The 25,210-nt window shown below is 60.7% G+C and overlaps 1 protein-coding gene across 2 annotated transcripts; it reads right to left on the reverse strand.

Moving 5' to 3' along the window:
• R3HDM4 (R3H domain containing 4) lies at window positions 1-25,210 on the reverse strand. 2 transcript variants are annotated; one of them, XM_075902628.1, is made up of 9 exons: window positions 25,077-25,202; window positions 17,532-19,934; window positions 13,741-13,895; window positions 11,946-12,064; window positions 10,202-10,325; window positions 8,556-8,641; window positions 6,849-6,934; window positions 6,236-6,291; window positions 1-5,752 (listed from the first exon to the last, which is right to left on the reverse strand). In XM_075902628.1, the coding sequence occupies exons 2-9, from the start codon at window positions 17,585-17,587 to the stop codon at window positions 5,649-5,651; spliced, it is 786 nt and encodes a 261-aa protein (XP_075758743.1). In that variant the 5' UTR covers window positions 17,588-19,934; window positions 25,077-25,202; the 3' UTR covers window positions 1-5,648. The 2 variants fall into 2 exon arrangements, with proteins under 2 accessions (XP_075758743.1, XP_075758742.1); XM_075902627.1 differs by lacking the exon at window positions 17,532-19,934 and having other exon boundaries at window positions 25,077-25,210.

Below are 25,210 nucleotides of genomic sequence, written 5' to 3' on the forward strand. Positions count from 1 at the left end.
TCCGGAGCACTGCGATTTATTGTCCTTTTCGCCGCACCTTCGACAGCACAGTCAGCTCAGAAGGCGCGGTTCCCTCTTCCAGCACAAGCCCGGGGTTTGGCCTCTGGTTTACAGCAGCCTAAAGCCTTGCACCCCCCTTCCCATCGCCCCACGGGGATCGGCTCAGGCGCAGCAGGGAAAGGCAACAGCTGTCCTTGAACCACAGGCAAGAGGTGGGACGAGGCGATACAACTTACACGATTAAAATCCAAATCTTTCAACATTCCCAGAAGCACGGCCCCCGGCATCCATAGCCACAGCACACGCAGCCACGGCCCCCGGCATCCATAGCCACAGCACACGCAGCCACGGCCCCCGGCATCCATAGTCACAGCACACGCAGCCACGGCCCCCGGCATCCATAGCCACAGCACACGCAGCCACGGCCCCCGGCATCCATAGCCACAGCACACGCAGCCACGGCCCCCGGCATCCATAGCCACAGCACACGCAGCCACGGCCCCCGGCATCCATAGCCACAGCACACGCAGCCACGGCCCCCGGCATCCATAGCCACAGCACACGCAGCCACGGCCCCCGGCATCCATAGCCACAGCACACGCAGCCACGGCCCCCGGCATCCATAGCCACAGCACACGCAGCCACGGCCCCCGGCATCCATAGCCACAGCACACGCAGCCACGGCCCCCGGCACCCACAACCACGGCACCCACAGCCACGGTAACCATGGCACACGGCACCCATAGCCACGGCACACGGCACCCATAGCCATGGGCCCGGTAACCACGGCACACGGCACCCATAGCCACAGCACTCGGCATCCATAGCCACAGCACGACCCCAGGCCAGGCCTGAGCGGGTGCTGGGCTGCATGGAGGCAGGAGGGTGCCAGAATCACTTTGGCTTGCATCATCTCACCAGCGAGGCTGTGGGGGGGTGGGGGAAGCCAGGGCCCAGGGTGAGCAGAGCAGGGACTCTGGCAGGGGGGCCGGGCGCCTGGTCTGCCCAAAGCAGCTCCCAGGAGGGCGTGACGATTTGACAGGCCCACAGCCCCAGAGCTCAAACCAGGGGCTCCGCTGCTGCCCTGCTGAGACCTTGGGCTGGAAGGGTTTTCGCTCGAGCTGGTGGACGAGGGCAGCGGGGCCCGATTCTCCGCCCCCTCAGTGCAAACAGGCCCGCGCTGGGGATGAGCCGTTAGCATCACGCCACGATATCACCCCCCCTCCCCCCGGGCCAGACCCGGCGACGCTCAGCCCACACCACCGGGCAGCCACGGGCCTGGCTCAGACCCCCCAGCTCTCCGGGAAGGCCGTGCCAGGATACTGACAAAGGGCCCTCGCGGCAGAGGAAGCCGGGCCTGCACGTTAACGTCTCCTTGGCCTGGTGTGGAAGCCTGGACAGCAGCGACCCGGCTGCAGGGGCCGCCCACGCCGAGGCGCCGCTGGTGGGCTAGTGACGCCCACTGGGGGGGGTTTGGCCAGCTGCTCCCCGAGCGTCTCAGCACTGACGTGTGGGGAGCTGCTCTGAGCCAGACCCTTTGGGGGCGCCTTTGCCTTCCCGAGGCCAGGCGAGGGAGGGGCCAAGACACCCCCATCAGCGCAGGGCTGCCGGGCCGAGCCTTCGACGTCCTCAGGGCGGCGCTTTCCAGCGCCCACTCTGGCAGGCAGAGAGCAGAAACAGCTTAGGCACACACACACACACACGCACACACACGCACACACACGCAGAAACAGCTTAGGCACACACACACACACACACGCACACACACGCAGAAACAGCTTAGGCACACACACACACACACGCACACACACACAGAAACAGCTTAGGCACACACACACGCACGCACACGCAGAAACAGCTTAGGCACACACACACACGCGCACACGCAGAAACAGCTTAGGCACACACACACGCACGCACACGCAGAAACAGCTTAGGCACACACACGCAGAAACAGCTTAGGCACACACACGCAGAAACAGCTTAGGCACACACACACACGCACGCAGAAACAGCTTAGGCACACACACGCAGAAACAGCTTAGGCACACACACACACGCGCACACGCAGAAACAGCTTAGGCACACACACACGCACGCACACGCAGAAACAGCTTAGGCACACACACGCAGAAACAGCTTAGGCACACACACACACGCACACACGCACGCAGAAACAGCTTAGGCACACACACGCAGAAACAGCTTAGGCACACACACGCAGAAACAGCTTAGGCACACACACACACGCACACACACACGCAGAAACAGCTTAGGCACACACACACACACACACACGCAGAAACAGCTTAGGCACACACACACACACGCACACGCAGAAACAGCTTAGGCACACACACACACACGCACACGCAGAAACAGCTTAGGCACGCACACACACACACACACACACGCAGAAACAGCTTAGGCACACACGCAGAAACAGCTTAGGCACACACACACACGCACACACACGCAGAAACAGCTTAGGCACACACACACACGCACACACACGCAGAAACAGCTTAGGCACACACACACACACACACACACGCACACACACGCAGAAACAGCTTAGGCACACGCACACGCAGAAACAGCTTAGGCACACACACGCACACGCAGAAACAGCTTAGGCACACACACACGCACACACACGCAGAAACAGCTTAGGCACACACACACACACACACGCACACGCGCAGAAACAGCTTAGGTGCACGCACAGACACACACACACACAAACAGCTTAGGCGCACACACACACGCGCACACGCAGAAACAGCTTAGGCACACACACACGCACGCACACGCAGAAACAGCTTAGGCACACACACACACACACACGCACACGCGCAGAAACAGCTTAGGCGCACACACACGCACGCACACGCAGAAACAGCTTAGGCACACACACACACGCGCACACGCAGAAACAGCTTAGGCACACACACACACACACACGCACACGCGCAGAAACAGCTTAGGCGCACACACACGCACGCACACGCAGAAACAGCTTAGGCACACACACACACACACACGCAGAAACAGCTTAGGCACACACACACGCACGCACACGCAGAAACAGCTTAGGCACACACACGCAGAAACAGCTTAGGCACACACACGCAGAAACAGCTTAGGCACACACACGCAGAAACAGCTTAGGCACACACACACACGCACGCAGAAACAGCTTAGGCACACACACGCAGAAACAGCTTAGGCACACACACACACGCGCACACGCAGAAACAGCTTAGGCACACACACACGCACGCACACGCAGAAACAGCTTAGGCACACACACGCAGAAACAGCTTAGGCACACACACACACGCACACACGCACGCAGAAACAGCTTAGGCACACACACGCAGAAACAGCTTAGGCACACACACGCAGAAACAGCTTAGGCACACACACACACGCACACACACACGCAGAAACAGCTTAGGCACACACACACACACACACACGCAGAAACAGCTTAGGCACACACACACACACGCACACGCAGAAACAGCTTAGGCACACACACACACACGCACACGCAGAAACAGCTTAGGCACGCACACACACACACACACACGCAGAAACAGCTTAGGCACACACGCAGAAACAGCTTAGGCACACACACACACGCACACACACGCAGAAACAGCTTAGGCACACACACACACGCACACACACGCAGAAACAGCTTAGGCACACACACACACACACACACACGCACACACACGCAGAAACAGCTTAGGCACACGCACACGCAGAAACAGCTTAGGCACACACACGCACACGCAGAAACAGCTTAGGCACACACACACGCACACACACGCAGAAACAGCTTAGGCACACACACACACACACACGCACACGCGCAGAAACAGCTTAGGTGCACGCACAGACACACACACACACAAACAGCTTAGGCGCGCACACACACACACACACACACACACACACACACACACACACACACACACACACACACACACACACACACCCTGCAAGGCCGTCGCGTTATGGGGCAACCGACCCAGGACTGCGGCCTCCCCGGTTTGCAACGTGCAATTACCAGGCAGAACTTGGAGAGCAAAGCTCGGCAGCACTCGGGGGCGGGCAATAACACAGCGGACAGTGCCCAGGGTTAGCCCCCGGGAGGCCGCTCCTGCTCTATGTTCCTGCGCCTCTGCCGGTCCGGGTGATCGCCGCTCCCACTGGCCGGGCGCGGGGATCTGTGGCCAACCGGCGCTGCGACCCCCATACCGGCGGCGGCGCAGGTAAACCCGGTGGTGTGGGGGCCCGCCAGGGGCCAACCCTGGCAGACCGGCTCCAGCCCACCCCTGGTTTAAGTGCTCGCTGAGCTGGCGTATGAGATCGTTTCCACGCTCCACTCTACGGGCAGAGCAGCTGAAATGCGAAGACCCAAACGGAACAGGTTTGTCCCCAAAACACTGTTCCAAATCCAGCCCTGGAGGCAGCGAGAGTCGCCCCAGGGACTCGTCCTTTGGTTGGTTGGTCGGTCGGATGGTCGGTCGGTCAGAGGGTCGGTCGGTTGGAGGGTCGGTCGGTCGGAGGGTCGGACGGTTGGAGGGTCGGTCGGAGGGTCGGTTGGTTGGAGGGTCGGTCGGTTGGAGGGTCGGTCGGCTGGTCGGTCGGTCGGAGGGTCGGACGGTTGGAGGGTCGGTCGGTTGGTCGGTCGGACAGTCTGATGGTCGTCTATCCGCCCGCTGATGTAAACACACTCACCCAGCCAGGGAGTGCAGCGACTGCAGGGAGACAGCGCCACACCCCAGGCAGGGCCAGGCTGGGCTCACACCTTACGGCTGGTGCTATCTGGCGGCAGCAGGGCCCTGGAGACTCCCGGCCACGCCGAGAAGCCAGCGAGTCCGGGGAACGATGGGGCGGGATGCGGCCTGACGGGGCTAAGAGGGAAGGGCCCGTCTGCGCCCTCCCCGAGCCACCTGGCCCCCCCAGCACGGTCAGAAGCCCGATTCCACGTTAGGTGACGGGTCTTGCACCATTCCCTGACCCTGGCTGGAGCCTTCGGCTGGGGGGCAGGGGAGACACCAGAGCCCATCGGCACTACGAGAGGGACCAGCGTGCAGGCGACAGGGTCGACGGGCCCCCTGCGGGGAGCCTGCCCGGACGGTGCTTCCTCACCTGCCACCAGCCTACAGAGCCCCTGGCAGGCGGCAGGGGAGCCATGGAGTCAGCTCCTGCCCCCATGACTCTGCCCACCCCGCGCGAAGGCCTGAAGCGAGGCCGGGAGCCGCGCCGAGGGGGGCTGGATCCTTGCACGCGACGCCGGGCGACGTTTCGGGCTGTCCCACGGGCGGGTCCGTCACTGGCAGTGCTCTGCTGGGGGGTGCTTGCAGGCCCCGCGAGGGAAGCAGGGATGGTGCCGGAGCAGTACGGAGAAGCCTGGGGCGGAGCCAGGAGCACTGCGGGGGTGGGACGCAAGCTGGAGTCATGTCCGTGTTGTGCCACTGGCAGCTGGGGAGGTGCCCGCAGGGCCCCAGGGACGGGCAAGGGACGGCCCCCTCCCCCGCTCCCAGGGGCCATGGCACGAGCAGACGCTCCGGGGGGCCTCGTTTTCACGCCGAGCGGCGGGGGAGCAGGGCTGGGGGCGGAGACACCGATCAGCTCATCTGCTCCAGGTAGGCGGAGAGCAGCAAGTCGGGGGGCAGGAAGACTCGGTGTTTGTTGCTCACTTTCATCTGGCGCTTCCCTTCGAAATCCGAACCTGGACGGGGGGGAGGGGGAGAGTTTGGATTCGGCTTCGTGCCACCGTGTCCCCCGCAGCCAGCCGGACACCCCAGGGCCAGCACGGACACCCGGGGCCGGGCCGGCCAAGCAGACGCACCAGCGCTTCGACTGCCGGCCCTGCGCTCGGAGCGGGGGTCTCAGGCGCTCCGTCGCAGGGGAAAAACTCTGGGAGCGCCCCACCCCGCAGGGCCCCGAGGCAGGGAGCGTGGTGCCCCACGACCCCGGCTGGCCAAAGCCCGCAGCACTACACACCAGAGCCACCCCAGGCCGCACAGCGAGGCGCTGGATCCGAAGCCGGAATAATTCCTGGCTCCCACCCGCACGCTCCACCCCCAGGGACGGCCCGCCCACGTCGCGGGCCCGTGGGTGTGTCGGGAGTTATCTGGGCGCGGCCGGGGGAGCCAGAGGGGAGCTGCAGAGGCGTGATAGCGGCTGAGAGGGGAGAGAAAGAGGCTCTTACTGGCAGACGCCAGGTCCATGTACTGGCAGACGGCGTGGAGCAGCAGGCGCTCAAAGCTGGAACAAAACACACAAGCCACTGGGCTCTGGTCACAAGTGATTCTGAGCTCAGCCCCGAAGCCCCCCCACCGCTCCCTCCACCCTGAGAGCTCGCGGGGCAGAGCCCCCAGCCCGTCACGCCCCCCCGGCCCGCCACGACCCCCCGGCCTGTCAGCCCCCGGCGGCCGGCAGCTCTCGGTGTGGGGAGCCCGAGGAATGGGCGGTGGATCCCCTCTCCCGCCAGCAATTTCCGCTCCGATCGGGCTCGTGGGGGACGTCAACCCCCTGCGGGCCGGGTCACGGACCCCCGGGGCTCCCTGAGGGGGGCGGGCCCAAGCCTGGACGTCCCCACTCAGGTGGACAGCCCCGAAGGCGAGTCCGCTGCCTTGCACCAGCTGCAGGCGTTTCCGGGCAGCCGGGACGCCCCCTCGCTTGGGGGCCGGCGGGCCCCACCAGACCATTGCCGGGGACTCGGCTCCGTCCATGAGCCCAGCCGAGTCCCTGGCACCCCAGCCGCGCGCCCCAGGGCTACGCTGACCAAGCGCAAGCAGGAGCCACTGCGCACCCCCCATTACCTATTGTCCTTCAGGGCGGTGTAGACGGACTGAGGGGTGACAGAGAAAAAGGCCAGTAACTCCTCCTCCAGACACTCCAGGGTCCCCTGCAAAAACGAGACCCCCGGGGGTGACCGTGGGGCCGAGAGGCTGTTGGGAAGCTGGACACCAGCCTCCGGTCACCCGCTGGTGCCTCCCACAGCAGGGCCGGGCGCCGGGCCGACCCGCGGACACGAGCGCCTCCGACCTCTCCCTCGGGACCGGGCGCTGCCAAGACTTCGGGTCTGCCCCCACCAGGGCAGCAGGCGACGTGCCCGGCTGGGCACAGGGACCAGGCTGCAGGGTCCAGCCCTTCGCCCTCAGCGAGGCCCCGGCCGGGCCCGGCTCCAGGTTGGCCCCGCTGAGCGAACTCAAGCGGGGGCGGGGGCAGTAAAGGCCCGTCGGGGGGGCGCGAGTGGGGCCCGGGAAGAGAGGCCTGGAGCCGCTGGGAGAAGTAACGGGGCTCGCCTGGAGCTGCCGGAAGGAGGCCCAGGGACCCCGGCAGGGGCGGCTGCGGGACCGTTTGGAGAAAGCCAGGACAGAGGAGGCTGGGCCCGGCCCCAGGCCCGCCGATCGGGAGCTATTCTGCTGGCCACAGGAGGGGGAAGCCCCCCAGGCAGGACGCCTGGGTTCTGTTACTGGTCCTTGCAGGCTCTCGGACTGGTCGCTTCCCTGTCCCCCACCCCACCCCACCCCACCCCCGTCCCTCTCATCTGCAAGGGGGCTGGGACCAGCCCTCAGGGGCTGCACGGCCCCTAGCCCATCCGGGCCCCACTCGTGGGCGGGGTCCCGCTCGACCCACACCAGTAATTCAGAGGGGTGTTTGGGGGGTGGAGCAGAGAGACCCCCCGGCCCCGCGTCGCCCCCGGGAAACATCCACAACGGTGTTTGCGAGTGGGCAGCCGCTCCGAGGTTTCCGGGTCGTTACCGCGGCTCCCCGAGGACGAGCGAGCCGCTGCTGCGGGGCGGAAACCGAAACCATTGGCAGCCACGCGCCGCGCAGCTGGAGAGCAAATTGGAGCAGCAGCGCCCGGCTCAGGCTGGGGCTGCGTTGAAGCGGGCGCCCAACAGAGGCAGCAGAAAAACAGAGCCAGGCAATTAGCGCACCGAGGAGCACAAACAAAGGGAGCGGAAAACAAGGGCCCTTCGGAAGCAAGGGCTGATTGTCGGCCTACGCCGCCTGCTGCGCCGGTTTCAACCGGGTCGAACAACGCGCCCTTGGAAGCGCCTATCGGTCTCCCGCTTGCGTAACGCCGGCCGGACACCAGCGGAATCTGGCCGCCCTGCGTGTGGGCCACAGAACCCCCCGGGCTGCCGCAGACCCCCAGGAAAGCAGGCAGGCAGCTCAGAGCCAGACTCCAGTCCTGACTGACCCCGGGCACTTCGAATCCCACAACCCAGAGTTACAGGCTCCATCCCCAGCCTCTGACCTCCTGAGCCGCCCTGGTCTTGAACCGACGCGTCTCCCCGGTCTCCCGCCCTGCACGGAGGGGAGAGTCTGACCCTGGCTCCCAGGAATCCAGTGGGCGAAGCCTTCAGCCCCAAGAGTCCTGCGCCCGCGTCCTCCCAGCTATTTTAGCGCAGAGGCCAGAGGAAAGCTCGCGCCAGCGCCCGAAACCGAGCTGCAGATCCCACGCCGGCAGCGGCGCAGGCAGAGCGGCCTGAGCCCACGACCTGACAGGGTCTCACCAGGGGGATTCTGCTGCGCCGCAGGGTGGTGCGCAGCCGGCGGCTGATGCGCTGGAAACATTCCTTCGGCGTGTAAGCGGGATGCTCTGGAGGAAACAAAGCAAAACGGGTTTAAAGAATCTGCATGTCCCAGTTTTGTTCCAGGGATGTGCCGGCTGCATAGGGAAGCCAGGGCCTTGAATGAACATTGCCCTCAAAGGCTGGAAACCCAGAAAAGGCAGCGTGAAGGTGGCATGCCCCAACCAAGGCACACAAATCACCTTAACTCTGCCCTACAGGGGATATCAGCCAGGCATCTTCTCTTTTCAGCCTACAAAGAGCACAAGAGGCAGCAACCGTCACACCCAGAACACCTCCGGCCGAGGGGCAGCACAGACAAGGGGGATCTGGAACAGGAAGAGATGCGGCTACTGTAGTCACCCTAACAATTCCCTGCTGCCACAAGGATCAGAAAGACACAAGCTGCCTGACGGCACACAAGTCCCCTTGGCCATGCTGCCCCTCCGCTGGAGGTGTTCTGATGGGGAGGTTGCCGCCTCTTGTGCGTTTTATAGGCGAAGAAGAGAAGATGCCTGGCTGATATCCCCTGTGGGGCAGAGATAAGGTGATGTGTGTGTCTTGATTGGGGAGCACAACAAACTGAGGCTCAATATTAACTAGTGCCTGGCTGATCCTTTTAGCAGAAAGATCAGATGGTTTGATGTAGCAGGAGAGGAGAGCAGAGCAGAGCGCAGTGGGACAGAGCAGAGCAGAGCACAGTGGGACAGAGCAAAGCGCAGTGGGACAGAGGAGAGCAGAGCGCAGTGGGACAGAGCAGAGCAGAGCACAGTGGGACAGAGCAAAGCGCAGTGGGACAGAGCAGAGCAGAGCACAGTGGGACAGAGCAAAGCGCAGTGGGACAGAGGAGAGCAGAGCGCAGTGGGACAGAGCAGAGCGCAGTGGGACAGAAGAGAGCAGAGCGCAGTGGGACAGAGCAGAGCGCAGTGGGACAGAGCAGAGCAGAGCGCAGTGGGACAGAGCAGAGCAGAGCGCAGTGGGACAGAGCAAAGCGCAGTGGGACAGAGGAGAGCAGAGCGCAGTGGGACAGAGCAGAGCAGAGCGCAGTGGGACAGAGCAGAGCGTAGTGGGACAGAGCAGAGCACAGTGGGACAGGGCAGAGCGCAGTGGGACAGAGCAGAGCACAGTGGGACAGAGCAGAGCAGAGCGCAGTGGGACAGAGCAGAGCACAGTGGGACAGAGCAGAGCAGAGCGCAGTGGGACAGAGCAGAGCGCAGTGGGACAGAGCAGAGCAGAGCGCAGTGGGACAGAGCAGAGCGCAGTGGGACAGAGCAGAGCAGAGCGCAGTGGGACAGAGCAGAGCAGAGCGCAGTGGGACAGAGCAGAGCGTAGTGGGACAGGGCAGAGCGCAGTGGGACAGAGCAGAGCACAGTGGGACAGAGCAGAGCAGAGCGCAGTGGGACAGAGCAGAGCACAGTGGGACAGAGCAGAGCAGAGCGCAGTGGGACAGAGCAGAGCGCAGTGGGACAGAGCAGAGCAGAGCGCAGTGGGACAGAGCAGAGCAGAGCGCAGTGGGACAGGAAGGTGACGTAATGCCCACTTCAAGATTCAAAGCCGTCCCGTCCAATCGTCCCTTCCCCTCTCGGTACCTTTCCGCTTGTCCTCTGCTTTAACAGGGAGCTTCCTCTTGTGCTTCTTCTTGGCCTCCTCCTCTAGGAAGAGCAGGACTCTCTCCTGCTCCTCCCCAGACCGGTTCATGAAGTCGTTCCAGATCTGCAAAGGGAGGCCACCCCACAAGCTCAGTGTAGACGTGTGCAGCAGACTCCGCTCCGGGCTCTGCACCTCGGCCGCGTCTGGGATTTAAGCCACGTGTAGCACTGTGGTCGCCACCTCCCCAACCCCCGCAGCCCGTCAGACGGGCCAGCTCGGCTCAGTGACGTCCCTGGTGGCGAGTGAAGAGCGTCACCCAGACAGACGCCTGTGGACAGGCCTGGAGTGACTTGGCACAGGTACGATGGACGGTGCCCCCCTTCCGGCCCTCGGCACCACCTGGAACGTGCCGCACGGGAGCCCCGGGCCCTGCTGAATCACCGGAACCCAGCGCAGTTGTCCCCTTCCCTCCCCACCGTCGGCGGGCCTCGCTGTGGGATCCCTCCGGGCCCTGGGCGCTCCCCGCCGGGCAGAAGGCCGTGGCGAGCCTCGCTCGGTAGCTTGCAGCCCTGGATTCTCACTCCTGGGCCGCCGCCCAGCTCGCGTTTCCGGTCCCGCACGAGCAGCTTCAGTCCCCCGCCTGCGGCCCTGGCTCGTCGCCGCGGCAGAGAACGTCTCCGCGTCGCGCCCTTTGCCCCCGCTGGGTCTTGTCCTCAGCAGCCCGATGCGGGACTGAGGGTATGTCTACACTACCCCGCTAGTTCGAACTAGCGGGGTAATGTATGCATACCGCACTTGCTAATGAAGCCCGGGATTTGAATTTCCCGGGCTTCATTAGCATAAGCGGGGAGCCGCCATTTTTAAATCCCCGCTGCTTCGAACCCCGTGTAGCGCGGCTACACGGGGCTCGAACTAGGTAGTTCGGACTAGGGTCCTATTCCGAACTACCGTTACTCCTCGTGAAATGAGGTGTACCGGTAGTTCGGAATAGGCACCCTAGTCCGAACTACCTAGTTCGAGCCCCGTGTAGCCGCGCTACACGGGGTTCGAAGCAGCGGGGATTTAAAAATGGCGGCTCCCCGCTTATGCTAATGAAGCCCGGGAAATTCAAATCCCGGGCTTCATTAGCAAGTGCGGTATGCATACATTACCCTCCTAGTTCGAACTAGGAGGGTAGTGTAGACATACCCTGAGCGAGTGGGCACGTCCTCTCCTCCTTGCCCTCCCTGGGCGCTGGGAGCTCGACGCCCTCCCGGCTACTGGGGTCCGGCTGCGCCCGAGGGGATCGGTTCCCCTTCCACGGGGACGGGGGCCCCTCAAACTACACACCCTCTCCCAGGGGAAGGCGGCCGGTGTCCCACCAACCCAAACCCATGCACCGTTCGCCTCACCCCAGCAGGCTTCCAGCACCTGCTGCCTTGCGCCCGCCTCTGCTTCTGGGATAGGAAGGGATTTCAGTTCCCCAGGCAGCAGGGACTAGTGGGCAGAGCTCCAGGCTGGGAACCGGGGGCCCCTACGGGTCGTTTCTGGCTCTGACACAGATTCCTGGCATGGCCCTGGGCAGGCCACTCCCATGCAGCGCCGGGCGGCGAGCGTTCGCCAGCGTTCCTGCAGTGCATAGGTGGTAGCAGCAGCAATGGCCTACGCCCCAAGGTCCCCCCCACTGGACACCTGGGAACCACAATTCCCAGCCTGGAGCAGGCACACTCGGCCCTGGCCCGGGGCAGGTGGAGAGGCACCTACCTCCATGTAGGTCTCGTTGTTGCAGGCCTCCGTGAAGATGCTCGGGGCGGCCGGGTGAGCGAGCTCCCCCTCGTCATTCCCACATTCGTCCCGCTCCAGCAGGGTCATCAGGTAGCGAGCTAGGAAAAGGCCGTTAGGAACCAGGAGCAGGGGCGCCAGACAGCGGCTCCCCATCGCTGGGAGCAGCAAGCACCTGCCTGGGGCTCTAACGCCGACACACAGCAAAACGTTGCTGCACCGGGGCAGGGCAAACGGTGGTGGAGTAGGAGAGCTACCCTGGAGCCAGGCCCTGCACAGGAGCTGCTCCAATCCCCCACATCGGGGCTCAAGCATTCAACACGGCAGAGACCCAAAGTCATCAAATCCCCAAGCGGGACTGACCCCGTCCGTACATTCCCGGAGCTCTGCCCCACCCGGTTGGTGCTTCTCCCCATCCCTTGACTGTTCCTCCCTCCCGCAGATCCGGCCATACTGGCTTTCCCTCCTGAGGATCAGCCCGAGCTGCTCTCAGGCCTCATCTACACCAGCATGTTTTGTTGCCAGACAGCGAGAGCGTTTACACTGCACCGGACTTTTTTCTGGGAAAACAGCCAGTTTGGGAGACAAAAAACTTCCGGCCCTTTATTGTCTGTTCCCCTCCCTTTATTGTCAACAAAGAGCCAGTGTGGACTCTGCTGCTTTTGTTGAGAGACCTGGCTTCCCTGAGTATCCCACAAGGCCTGGCTGTGCTCAGTGTTCTGTGATCTCTGCTGCCCTGCAGGCATGTGCCACTATCCAACCTAAGTCCCTCCCCTTTCAAAGCTCCAGGAAGCGTCTGACAGCTGAGCGAGCTGCTCCATTTGGGGAACAAACAAAGAGCAAATCATTCGCGTGCTCCTGTTCTGCCGGGCGAGGAACCCAGTGGCAGGCAGGCTGCTGCTGCAGAGGGAGTGCTGGCGAGACGGCCGTGCTGCTTGGACATTTCTCGGCACCGGGAGCTCCCAGATCTACTCATGATGCTGCTCCCTGCAACTGAGGAGACTGTGGGAGAATTTGGAGAGACTCCCAAGAAGCGCAGGGATCAGCTCTGCCTTCCCACCACACTGCACTGTGGGATGCCTACCCACAATGCTTTGCTCTGTTGAGAGGGAGCTAGCTGTGTGGCCACGAAATGTCATCAATGGGAGGCAGAAAAACCAGGTGGACCGGTTTTCACTGTTGCCGCCTTTTGCCTGTCGACAGCACCTGGGTTGCCAAACCTTCCCCATGCGGCCTCAGTTTCATCCCTCCAGACACCCTTGGGCCGCGTCAGGTAAGATCACTCGCCCCACGGGGGCAGCCCGGCGTTACACCCCCATTCGGTGCACACCCCGCGCCAGCGGACTCGCCCAGCGAGAGCCTTGGCAGGCAGAAAACAGAGGGGCACCAGCCCCTTTGGAAAGCCTTCAGGCTGCTTGTCCGGAGGGCCCCCACGCAGTCACCGCCTGGACTGATGCGCTCTCCGGGATGGCCCAGAGGGAATGAGTGAGCGCAGGGGCAGAAGGCACCAGCTCGCTCGCCGAGCGCTGACCCTCCCGCTGCAAGCGGCTCCTGGGGACGCGGCGCAGACTCACCCGGGGGTGGAGGCAGGGCCCGGTCGAGTCATCCCTGCACCCCGGGCAGTGAGTGCGCGACACATGCACGGCCCCGCCCCCCGGCGCTGCGCACCTTTCAGCTGCAATCGGGCGCCCCCCATAGGATGGCGCCCCAGGCAGCTGCCCGGCTAGCCCCCCCTTAATCCAGCCCTGGGCGGGGGGCTGCTGCACGAGGCCCTTACTGTTCTCCAGTCTCTGCAGGCTCTTGCGCCCCTTGGCCTTCGGGATGAGGTCGGAGTTGCGGATGGCCTGGTTGATATAGTGCTGCTTCCGTTTGGAGGGGGAGAACCTCTTGGCGGGGCAGATCCCCAGAGGCGGCTGGCAGTCGTCAATCCTCCTGCAGAGACCCAGAGAACACACCGTGAGACGGGCCACCTGCTCACGTCCGGCAGCCGCCTAGGGCTGGCGCTGCGGGGAGATCCTGGGGGCTGGGGCTCCACCAGCAGGCAGTGGGGGGGGGGGGGTTCTTCCTAAACATTGTCTGCATGGTGGTATGAGGAGGAGGGAGAAAAATCCTTCTCCTTGGCCTCTGAGGACAGGCCAAGAGGCAATGGGCTTAGACTGCAGCAAGGGAGGTTGAGGTTGGACATTAGGAAAAACGTCCTAACAGCCAGGGTGGTGAAACAGCGGAATCAATTGCCTGGGGAGGTTGTGGAATCCCCGTCTCTGGAGAGACTGAATAGACACACACCTGTCCGGGATGATCTAGATGGAGCTTGGTCCTGCTGTGAGGGCAGGGGGCTGGACTCGATGCCTTTCGAGGTCCCTTCCAGTCCTAGTGTTCTATGATTAATACAACTTTGACACTTTATTATGCTGAAAAAATGCTGCTGGTAACCATCTGAAACCACATGAAATAAGCCCAGAAGCAGTTTAATTGCCAAATGACAGTTTCACTGTCAGATCTTTTGTTATTTCCCTTTGTTTAGTAATTGACATTGAACAGGGAGCTGTATGGGGGATGGGTCGGCCTGTGTGTACACCGGACTGCGTCCTTCCGGTGCCAAACGGGATGGTGGGTGGCAGGTCAGTGTGGGACACCGGGCGAGGTTTGTCACTGTGGAGGATGCTGCCCGGTCCCCGACAGAGAAGTCACAGGGAGAGGAAACGTGCACATCTGGACAGCCCAGGAAACCCATCTGGAGAGAAACCTACAAGCTTGGAGAGCCGGGGAAAGGTGCTACTCAGGGAAACAGGACGACTCGACCTTGCAAGTGTGCACAGCGGGGAAAGGAGCGAGCTAATCAATGGCGACTGCCCTCCGTGATGCAGAACAACATTATTCCGCCCACTTCTATCTGGGCTGCTTGCCAACATGCATCTTTACTGCGGCTCGGCACCCAACAGCTACAGAAAGACAATTCTGAGAGATTTACCCTGCAGAGGGGGCTCTGCTTTTACCGACCCTCTCAGTCCGCTTTTAAGGCCAGGGTTTATCTCGGATGCAGACACAGGCTAGCTCCGGTACTCGGCTCTCTTTTGTCATGGTCCAAATTTCTTGGTCAAGGCCTAGCCAAGGTCCGGACTCCAGAAAGAACAACAAAACCGGCACAGCAAGGAGAGTTTCTGCTGTACTGGAGGGATAGCGTCGGTCTGCTCAGGAACGTCTCCCGGGTGGTGAGAGCGAGGGCCCCACAGCTGCGAGGCAGCTTCCTCCGATCCTCGCTTAAAGCAGGATCCGGGTTTGGTTGGGCCCGGCCAATGGGAGGTGCTTGGAATGGGATTGCTTCTCAGACAGATAGGGTTGCCAGGTGTCCGATTTTCGCCTGGACAGTCCGGTAATTGCATCTTCTGTTCAGTAAAAACCACCAGACAATACCGGCCATGCAAAATACCGGACATCTCGTTTTCTCGGAAAACCGGCGGGGACATTTTTCCCCTGTTGCGTCTGGCGGGGGGAGCACGGAGCGCAGGAATTTAAAGGCACAGTGACCTTTTTTTTTTTCGCTCAACCAATTTTTTCCCCCACCATGTTCGGGATTTTTTGCGGAAGCATCTTGGCAACCCCACAAACAGAAGAGAGGCAGAATCACCAGGCCAGTGAAAGGGGCTGGCTGGGGGTGCCCCTCACTTCTGGGACTGTCCCAGCCCCGAGCCTCCCACCCCTCCCAGGGCCCTATAGGGGCTGCAGCTTCTGTCCCCATTCATGCAGGAACATTGCTGGTTGTTCCTCTTGGTCCGGGAGCGAGGGGGAAGTGCAGTGTGCTGCATTCCTCACTCTGGCTGGGGAGCCAGGGGGCAGACGAGCTGTGCACTTTGCTCTCCTGGGGACAAAGGGAGGGGGAAAGCAACGTACACACACAACACAACACAACACCCCCCCCCCCCCGCCCTCACGGAACCTCCTGGGAAAGTTTAAACCTGAACCTGAATTGAAGAGGAACTGACTGAAAAGCTCAGTTAACTGTTTTCCCTTTAAGGACACAAGATTTGCCCCCGATTCTTTTTGAAACCTGCCCCTTCCAATGAGCCCCCTTTCAGATGACGGCCCTATGTTGTGTGCCAGTCTCTGTGCGTTTGGCAGCTGCAGGCTGGGAGCGAGCTGGCTCACTCTGTTTCCCCTTTCGCTCGGGTGGGTTTCGACGCAGCAACAGCCGAGAGACAGATTTAAAAAAGGAAAACTGCGCAGTGGTGGAAAAATTGGCAGGCGGACGGCGGAGCAGATCTGGCGCCTGCTGGTAACTGTCGGAAACCAACTCATCTCGGCTCTGTCTTTACACAGAGGCAAAGAGACTCTCCAACTGGGGAAGGCCAGTCCCAGCCCCGCTGCAGCCCCAGCCCTTCCGGACCTGCCTCGGGCTGCGCCCTCAGGTAGATCCACCTCTGCTGGGTCACTGCAGGCCCTGTTCTCTGCACCAACGGGGCCCTTCTTGCCAGCACATCGGCCACAGGGCGACAGCATGAAGGGCTAAAGCTTATGCTCCCTTTAAACGTATCTCCCAGGCCTACAGTCCTGCCAAACAGAGATACGTTCTCCCCCACCCAAGCAGCCAGGGCTCGTCTTCACCCCTCTTCATCTCAGGCCAATGGCAGGAACCCCCTGGGGTCTAGGGCGCCCTTCAGGCAATAGGGCCAGAGTCCCCCTGCCTTTGAGGCCTATTTGCCCATCTCTGAACCAGTCGACAGAGCACCAGAGTGGGAGGCGGGAGACTGGTGTTTTACAACTGGCTTTGCTACAGGAGTCACAGCAGGGGCGTGCCTCAGTTTCCCCACCTGTAAAATGACGATCACAGCTCTGCCACTGACTCCCTCCACCCGCCCTTTGTCTATTTAGATGCTGAAAATTCCTCCCCAAACGCTTTGGGGCGGTGACGGTCTCTCATTACGTACAGCACCCAGCACAAAGGGCCTTGAGCTCGTTTGGGTGTGACTGTACTGCAGCTCCCCTAGCTCTGACCCACCGCACTCTCCTCTCGCCCTCCTTTTTCCTGTCCAGTTTAATCTTGAACCCTGAGGATGCTGGCTAAGCAGCCCAGGTGGTTTAATTCTGTTTGTACCATTTATAACCTCCCGGGTACTTCCTGACGGGGCTTGGGTGAGTAAGTTGCAGCCCTGCTGGGCACAGGGTGCAAAGAGCCATTTCAAATTCGTGACTCCACTTGAGTTCAGAGAAACCTGCTCCAGCCAAGCTGAGACCCCAAACGCAAGCAGCATTGTGCTGTGTCGGGGTTCGCCAGAGTCTCCCCGCGACTGTCATTGCAGGCCAAGCTTTGCGTAAGAAGTAAACAGCCTAAATTAAGTGTCTAATAACCCGAGGTGATCTTTAAACCGATTGCAAGAAATTGGGATGCAGGTTTCATTCTGAGCGCATCCTAGCTAAACCCCAAAGTCTGACTATGCCAAACAGCAAGACCTCTGGGTCCTATAATCTAAACAACCGCTCTCTAGGTCACGCTAACTCCACAGTGCATAGGGAAGGATGGTCTCCCATTTAAGGAATCACGTTGGGATTCGGAAGATCTGGATTCAACACCTGGTTCTGCCACCGATTGCCTCTGTGGTCTTGAGCAAGTCACTTAGTGTCTTCATGCCTCAATTTCTCCATCTGTAAAAGCGGGATTAGAACCTTTCATCTTTCCTGCTTAGAGTGTACGTTCCTTGGGACACGGGCTGCCTTAGGAATTCTCCTCGGCGCTACTTTATAACTAACGCTGGCAAAGAATTCCACAACCAGCTGGGTGTCATCAGTCACACGACCCAGTCACTAGTGTGTAATCCACTGGGGAAGGCCAGGCAAGGGGAAACTTCCACCCAAGTGGTACTTTAGCTCTAAGAGTCACACTTAGTGGCCGCTTCTGGCCAGACCCGTAGAAGAATGGTGTCACCCTCCACATGTGCTTCATCAGACTCAGTTTCCCCAACATGCCCAGGTAGAGGCAGGTCTGAGCTCCAGAAACTCAACAGGCAGAACAAGGAGAACAGCTGGGCTCTGTCAGGCCGGGGCCTCATTACGTCATCAGGGCACAGCTCGGCTACCCCCTACCAGCTGTGCAGGCAGGCGACCAGCTGCAAACAGCATCCTGGCAGGGTTTTATTTTGCCTGGATGTCCTGATTTCTTTTCTTAAGTGGAGCCAAGCCAGGAAGAGACTCCCTGCTTTACGATCTCTCGCCCCTTCCCAGGCAGGCCCCGTGGGTCAGGGACGATGGTGCAAAACGGAGGCAGGACACTGGCGTGACCATGAACAGAGGGAGATGAAGAAGAGAAGCAGGGACCCACAGAGCATGGGTTAAAAAATCCCTGACCTCATCCCTCCCACGCTATTCAACCGGCTCAGCATAAAGTCGCTGCGCATGGCAGCAACCCGTTTCCTTTGGGTGTCTCAAAGTCCACGGGCTTTGAGTTCGTCCCAGGCTCCCAAACCTTGCTCGGGAAGCCGCGAGGCTCACTGCATTGTCTCTGATGCGTCTGACTGTCCGGGGGTCTTGCAGAAGAGGGAAGAACCCAGGACAAAGCACGTTGTGAAACAGTGAATTGTATCGGCACCTTAAGTGAGTCGCAACTCGCCAGAGCAGGGCAAAGGAAAAACAAAGCTGCCTTTCCCCTGACATCCGCTGAGGGAAAAGTCACATTTCATCAGAGGGCGCGGTCCAAGACTTTGGTGCCAGGGTTAATTTGCCTTGAGCTGGCAGGTTAACCCTGGCCGTTCTGCCGGGTCTCCATGCTTAGCAGGCAGCTTTTCATCCTACGCCGACACTACGTAGAGCACTTTTGCACGTAGCCCAGTGCGCCCTGCCCCGTCGAGTATTCACGTGGAAACTCCCCCCCGTGGGGGTTCTGCGCTGAGTTCGGGTGTCCCCTTTCATTTCGCAATTCACCTGCCTGTCGAGAATCAACGCTTCATTCTGAGCCCTGCTTCCGGACTGGCACTTGGACGAGTTTCACGCACCTGAAAGCGTGTTCCAGTCTGCCAAGTCAGCGCCTGTCAGAGTCTTTCCCACGCGACCGTTTTCAAGAAGCAGTAGAGCCAGGGACACGTGCTTTAGCCCACTGGGAGAACGAGCCCCACCCGATAATACCCAGCATGCCTTGCTAGCTCCAGGTGTTTGTAAGCTCACAGACCCTAGGAAGGCAGCATCACCTAGGCAGACAGAGCTTCAGCATACAAGGGTTCAAGTCCCAGGTTTGCCAGTTAACCTCCAGCAAATCGTTTCCCCTCTGCCTCAGTTTCCCCCGTCACACGAGGACAATGACCTACTTTGAAAGGTGTGGCTGGAAAGCACGACTGGTCCCCAATACTAATACCCAGCTCACCCAACAGTTCAAGCAGGAAAACGTCCACCCCAGAAGGTGACCGGCGTGACCCTTTCGGGTCCCTGTCAGAGCTACAGACAACTGGTTTCATACTACTTGGGAGTTGCTGATTTTCCCCTCCTGGCCGGCTTCTCCACGGATCCATTTTCAGCCTTCACGGTGACCTTAGAGCCAGGCAGGCCCCTCGGCCGCAGCCTTTGGTCCAGGAGTGCCCAGCAAATCCAAAAGAGGCTTGAACGCTCAACCCGCGTCAGTGACAGCCGGTTGCGCAGAGACTGACGGGCAGACCCGGCTCAGCAGCGTGCCAGGGCGCGACCGGTCCTAGGAAGAAGGCAATGTTTTTCTGGCAGCAGCCTGAAGCCAAGCTGCTTTTTCCTGGCCGCCCCCAGGGCGCCACTTGCTTGGCTGGCTCCTTCCAATCCTTGTATCCACGTTCACAGCCAGCTGCCTAGAGAGGGGACTTAGTTCTTTTGCTTGTTTCTCTTCGCTGCGCAATGTCGAAAAGCCGCAGCCACGTTCTTCGGCGCCACAGAACGAGCGCTTTGCTCCGAGAGAGCGTGCAAACCTGCTCTTCCTAGTGAACTCGTTCTCGGTCCCCCCGCTCTTCTCCTGGACCCCCAGATCTGAATGACAAAGAAGGGTGGGGGGCAGACACCCTCAGCACCGGCGTGTATGCAAATCTACTCTGGACTTAGCAACAAGCAGCCCAAGTCTCCAGCCATTTAAAAGAGTTTGAGCCAATGCTCACGCAAGCCTCAAACCTGACGACGACACGCCCCTGGCCGAGTTCCCAGTCCCTTAAAGGCCCGGCCCCATCACACCCCCACACGATTAGAGGCACTGGAAGGAAACAGCTCCCCTGTAACAAACATCAAACCAGCTCCGGCCTTTACTCCCTTAGGAACAGGACACAACGCAAATGCCACGAACCTGAATGTTAGAGGGATCACTGGACGATTCCCTGCTCTTCCCTCCCTCTGGGACACCTGGCACTGGCCGCTGGACGGGCCTTTGGACTGACCCCGCCTGGCCGCTCTCCGGTTCTAACTTAACTCCATCAAGTATTTGGTGACTACGGGGGAAAGGGGCCATAAATGAAGAATAGCCTCAAGGGCCACAATAATGAATTACCCCAGTAATAACCATAAGCCAACCTAAGGGGAAGGGATAGCTCAGTGGTTTGAGCATTAGCCTACCAAACCCAGGGTTGTGAGCTCAATCCCTGAGAGGTCCTGTTTAGGGATTGGAGGGCAAATCTATCAGGGATGGTGCTTGGTCCTGCCATGAGGGATTGGACCTCTCAAAGATCCCGTCCAACTCCCTGAGATAGGTATAGCTCCCCTTGTGTGTCCAATGCTGCCAGACAAGAGAACCACAGAACCAAGCCTGCTGCTGTTCCCCAAATGGCCCCGCTGGCTTCAGCTTTTCCCACACTCCTGAGCCCCCTGCTTTCTGGGATCTGCCCAGCCCTGTAATCAACACCCAATGTTTAGTTACAGCTCTCAGGCTGACACCCCCTTCCCCCCCCCCCCCCAGGCAGCCTGATTCTCCTTTGCCATTAGAACTCTGGAGATCTGGGTTCAGTCCCCAGTGGGGATACACCCCCAGCAAGTCACTCAATCACCACGTGCCTCAGTTTCCCCTCTGAAATGAACATGAGGCTGCTCTACCACACAGGGGCATCGCCAGGGTAAATACATGAAGCCGTAGACACTATGGCTGTCTCTAGACTGGCCAGTTTTTCCACAAAAGCAACTGCTGTCTACACTGGCCGCTTAAATTTGCGCAAGAACACTGACGATCTCATGTAAGAAATCAGTGCTTCTTGCAGAAATACTACGCTGCTCCCGTTCGGGCAAAAGTCCTTTTGTGCAAAAGGGCCAGTGCAGACAGCTCAGATTTGTTTTGAGCAAAAAAGCCCCGATGGTGAAAATGGCGATCGGGGCTTTTTTGCACAAAAGCGCGTCTAGATTGGCCACGGACGCTTTTCTGCAAAAAGTGCTTTTAATGGAAAATCTAGACGCTCTTTTCCACAAATGCTTTTAATGGAAATATGTTTCCGTTAAAAGCATTTGCAGAAAATCCTGCCAGTCTAGACGTAGCCTGTGGGAATGGAGACGGTAGAAGTACGTCTCCCAGTGTGGTCTGTGCTTAAGACTCAGAATGACACAAGTGGGGTGCTCAGGAAAAACCCGGCCTGAGGGCCTGGCTGCAGTTTCATTTACTCTTCCAAAAGAGCGGGCGGGGGGACATGACAGCCACCTTAGGTGCAGGGCAGGGAAGAACGGGGCTGGGCCTCCCACCGGCAGGAGGCCGCAGGGCTGTCTACCGGAGATGGCTGCACGGGTTTTATTAATTGCAGCCAGGGTCGTTAAGCCAGCGCGAGAGGCTGTATGGACTCGGAGCCCAGTGCAAACCAGGCTGCTTGTTTCCGTTTTGTTAAAATCCACTGGGAACCGAACCAACAATCGTCTCCACTGGAATTTGCTTCATAGTAACTGAAATTGGAACCACTTTGGCATTTCAACGAGGCCTTATGCGTTCAGGGCTGCCATGGGGCGCAGAGGGAGGTAGCTGGATGCTCTACAGGCTCTTTGGAGGTTCAAAGGGGCACGACCTGGTCTAGACCAGTGGTAGAGTCCCCTTAGGGGTACCTGAGAAAAGTCGGGGGGGGAGGGGCAACACAACTGAAATCTGGAGACAACTGAATTTTTGTGTTACGTTTTACAGCGTTTTACTATTTTTGTACTTTTTACACCCAAAAATGTCATCGCCCGCCCGGCTACGATTAAGTTGTTTAAACAAACGTGTTGCAACAATAGAAAAAATGCGTGTGTCTGAAAACTGTAGGCACTGGGTACTTCTAAGTTTTTTTTAAAGGGGGACTTTATTAAAAAAAAGGTTTAGAGACACCGGTCTAGAGGGTGCTGGGTCCGGCCGTGAGGGCTGGGACTGGACTCGATGACTCTCGAGGTCCCTGCCAGCTCTAGTGTTCTAGGATTCTAGGGGCTTAAACTGCAGCCAGGGAGGTTGAGGTTGGACATTAGGAAACACGTCCCACCTGTCCGGGGGGTGAAACACTGGAATGAAGGGCCCAGCAGGTTGTGGAATCTCCATCGCTGGGGATATTGAAGGGCGGGTTAGACACACACCCGGCAGGGATGGGCTAGAGCAGGGGTCACCAACCAGTCGATCGGGATCTACCGGTGGATCTTGGAGCCTCTGACAGGTGACCCTGACTGGTTTGGCCAGAAAATTATCAGGTGCTGGCTCTTCAGTTGCCTCTCCCTGCACTGTCCTGCTGCTCCTGCCTTCTGCCCCCAGGGCGCCTCCTGCTTGCTGTGCAGGGCGTGAGAGGGAGAAGAGGGGGGTGCTCATGTCGGGGTGTCCCTCCCCCCCCCACTTCTGTACCCTGTCTCCACACAGAAGGGGATGGAGGGAGTGTGACAATGCAGATCTGTCACTCTCACACTGTGCGTGTTGCTGCCACTCTCTCAAACACCCACTGGCCTTCACTGTCATCTTCTGACCCCACCCGTACGTGGGGGGTTGCTGTTACTCCTTTTACCGCTTGCCAAGTGGGTCAGTCTGGGGTCGAGACTGGTCCGTGCATTTCCTCATTTTCACTGCTCTCTTACGCATCAATGTAATTCTCTGGGCAGGGAGTTCCCAGATGCCCAACCTGTCACGCCTCCAGTCGTCATCCCCGTGGGAATTGCTGCTCCTGGACGTGGCTGCCGTGTCCCTGCAGCCCCTGAGAGAGGCAGAGCAGGGGGTCCCCACGTGCTGCCCCTGCAGCCCCCAGTGATCAGTAACGGGGAACCGTGGCCAGCAGAAGCTGTGGGCTCGGTGCCTGTGGATGGGGGCAGCACATGGTGCCACTGCAGTACATGCCAGCTGCTTTCAGGAGCGGTGCAGGCCAGGCCTGGAGTGAGCTGCCCCCCATCCACAGGCACCGAGCCCACGGCTTCTGCTGGCCACGGTTCCCCGTTACTGATCACTGGGGGCTGCAGGCAGGGGCAGTACGTGGGGACCCCCTGCTCTGCCTCTCTCAGGGGCACCGCTTCACCCAGAAGCTGCCTCAGTTGAACGGTGCCCAGCTGAACCCCCGTCCCAGCCCTGGACTTCCACCTGCACCCAACCTCCTGCCCCAGCCGCGAGTCCCCCGGCACCCAAACTCACAGAGCCCCTGAAGCCCCTCCTGGACCCCAATCCCCCCGGGCTAAGCCTGGAGCCCCTCCCACACGCCAAACCCCTTGGCTCAAGACCAGAACCTGCACCCCAAGCCCGACCCAGCCTGGTGCAAGCGAGCGAGGCTGGGGGATGGAGCGGGAGGGCGAGGCCTCGGAGAAGGGGCAGGGCAGGGCGTCAGAAGGAAGCGGGGCAAAGGGGTTCGGGTTTGAAGTGGATCGAACGTTGCACTTAAACTGGAAAAGCCATTTGTGGCTCAAGAGGTTGCGGATCCCTGGTCTAGACGGCGCTTGGCCCGGCCGTGGGGGCAGGGGCTGGGCCTGACGCCTCCCCAGGTCCCTGCCAGTCCTAGTGGGCCCGGATTCGGACTCAGAATCGGGACGTAAAATCCCATGTACGTGGTTAACCGATTAAAGGGGGAATGAGCAGGGGGGCCCCCGCTGGGCTGGAATAGCACCCCCTCCCCCGCCCACAGTAGCTGGGCTGGGGGGCCCCCCTCCCCACCCTGTTGCAGACAGGGGCTGCATCAGCCAGGCCGGAGCAGCCCGTGCCGGAGGCATGGACAGGGGCTGCTCCGGCTGGGGTGGAGCGCCTCTGTCCGCAGTGGGCCCCGCGGGGCGGATGCAGCCCCCGCCCATGGGGAACGGGGAGCTGCTCCAGCCCCCACCGGTTAACCCGAACCGGGAAGCATGGCCTGTTGAGGGCAAGGCTTGCCAACGAGGGGTGAACCTTCCCCACCCCTAGGTCAACAGGGCGCAAGGCGTTTGCATTCCCGGGCAGCCGCAGGGCAGGAGAGGACGCAGAGCGATGACCCGAGGAGCCAGGGAGATGGAAGGGTGGGGAGAGGACGGGGCCTTCGCACCGGGGCTGAGGCCTCGGTCTGGGGGGGAGAGCTTAGACCCCCCCCAGTTCTTACACTGCATGGAGCAGAACACTTGCCCCTCCGTGTGCAGCAACAAGAGCCACCTGGCTCAGGACCCGGGGACGGGGTGACAAGGGGGTGCCGCAGGGCAGGCGATCGGAGCCATTCCAGTGTAACCCCAGAAACAAAGGGGAACAAGCCCCCGATACTTACCGCTGGGCGTGGGGGCAGCCCCCCCCGGGGAGAGGGAGGGGTACATATGGCACCAGAGAATGGAGAACCCTAATTTATCACCAGTAGGGGAAATCTGACCATGCCTGGGAACGGAGCCCCCCTCTCTGCCCCCCCAAACCGAAGAGGGGGTGGGAAACAGCCCCCAGGCCCCCCACCCTGAAAGGGGGGCGAGCTCTCTGGCTCAGACAGGCACACCCCCAAAAGGAGACCTCCCCTGCATGGAGAGGGAACTCTCCCCCAGGCTGCCCCCACTTTCCCAAGGATGGGGGCTGGGGATCCCCCCGGGGGCAGAGAACCCCAAGTCTGTAGGGACCCCATAGGGAAGAAAGCTCGCCTCTGGGCGGAGAGGGGACCCCGAGCTGCCCCCCCCCCCAGCCAGGGCTCCCTAGGGCCAGACGGGGAACCCCCAATCTGTCTGCCCCTCCCCCCCCGGACCGGGTGGGGGAACCCCCGGGGATCCCCCTCGCGTCACACTCACACGTAGGGCTCCTCGGGGGCCTGCCCGCCACCGGCCTCCGGGCCCGACAGCAGCACCATGGCGGGGCCGGGCGGGCAGGGGCCGGGCGGCGGCTCCGTCTGCAGGGCCCGGAGCACCCGCCCCGCCCCGGGAAG

The sequence above is a fragment of the Pelodiscus sinensis genome, chromosome 19 (assembly GCF_049634645.1).
Source record: "Pelodiscus sinensis isolate JC-2024 chromosome 19, ASM4963464v1, whole genome shotgun sequence".
Taxonomy (NCBI): domain Eukaryota; kingdom Metazoa; phylum Chordata; order Testudines; family Trionychidae; genus Pelodiscus; species Pelodiscus sinensis.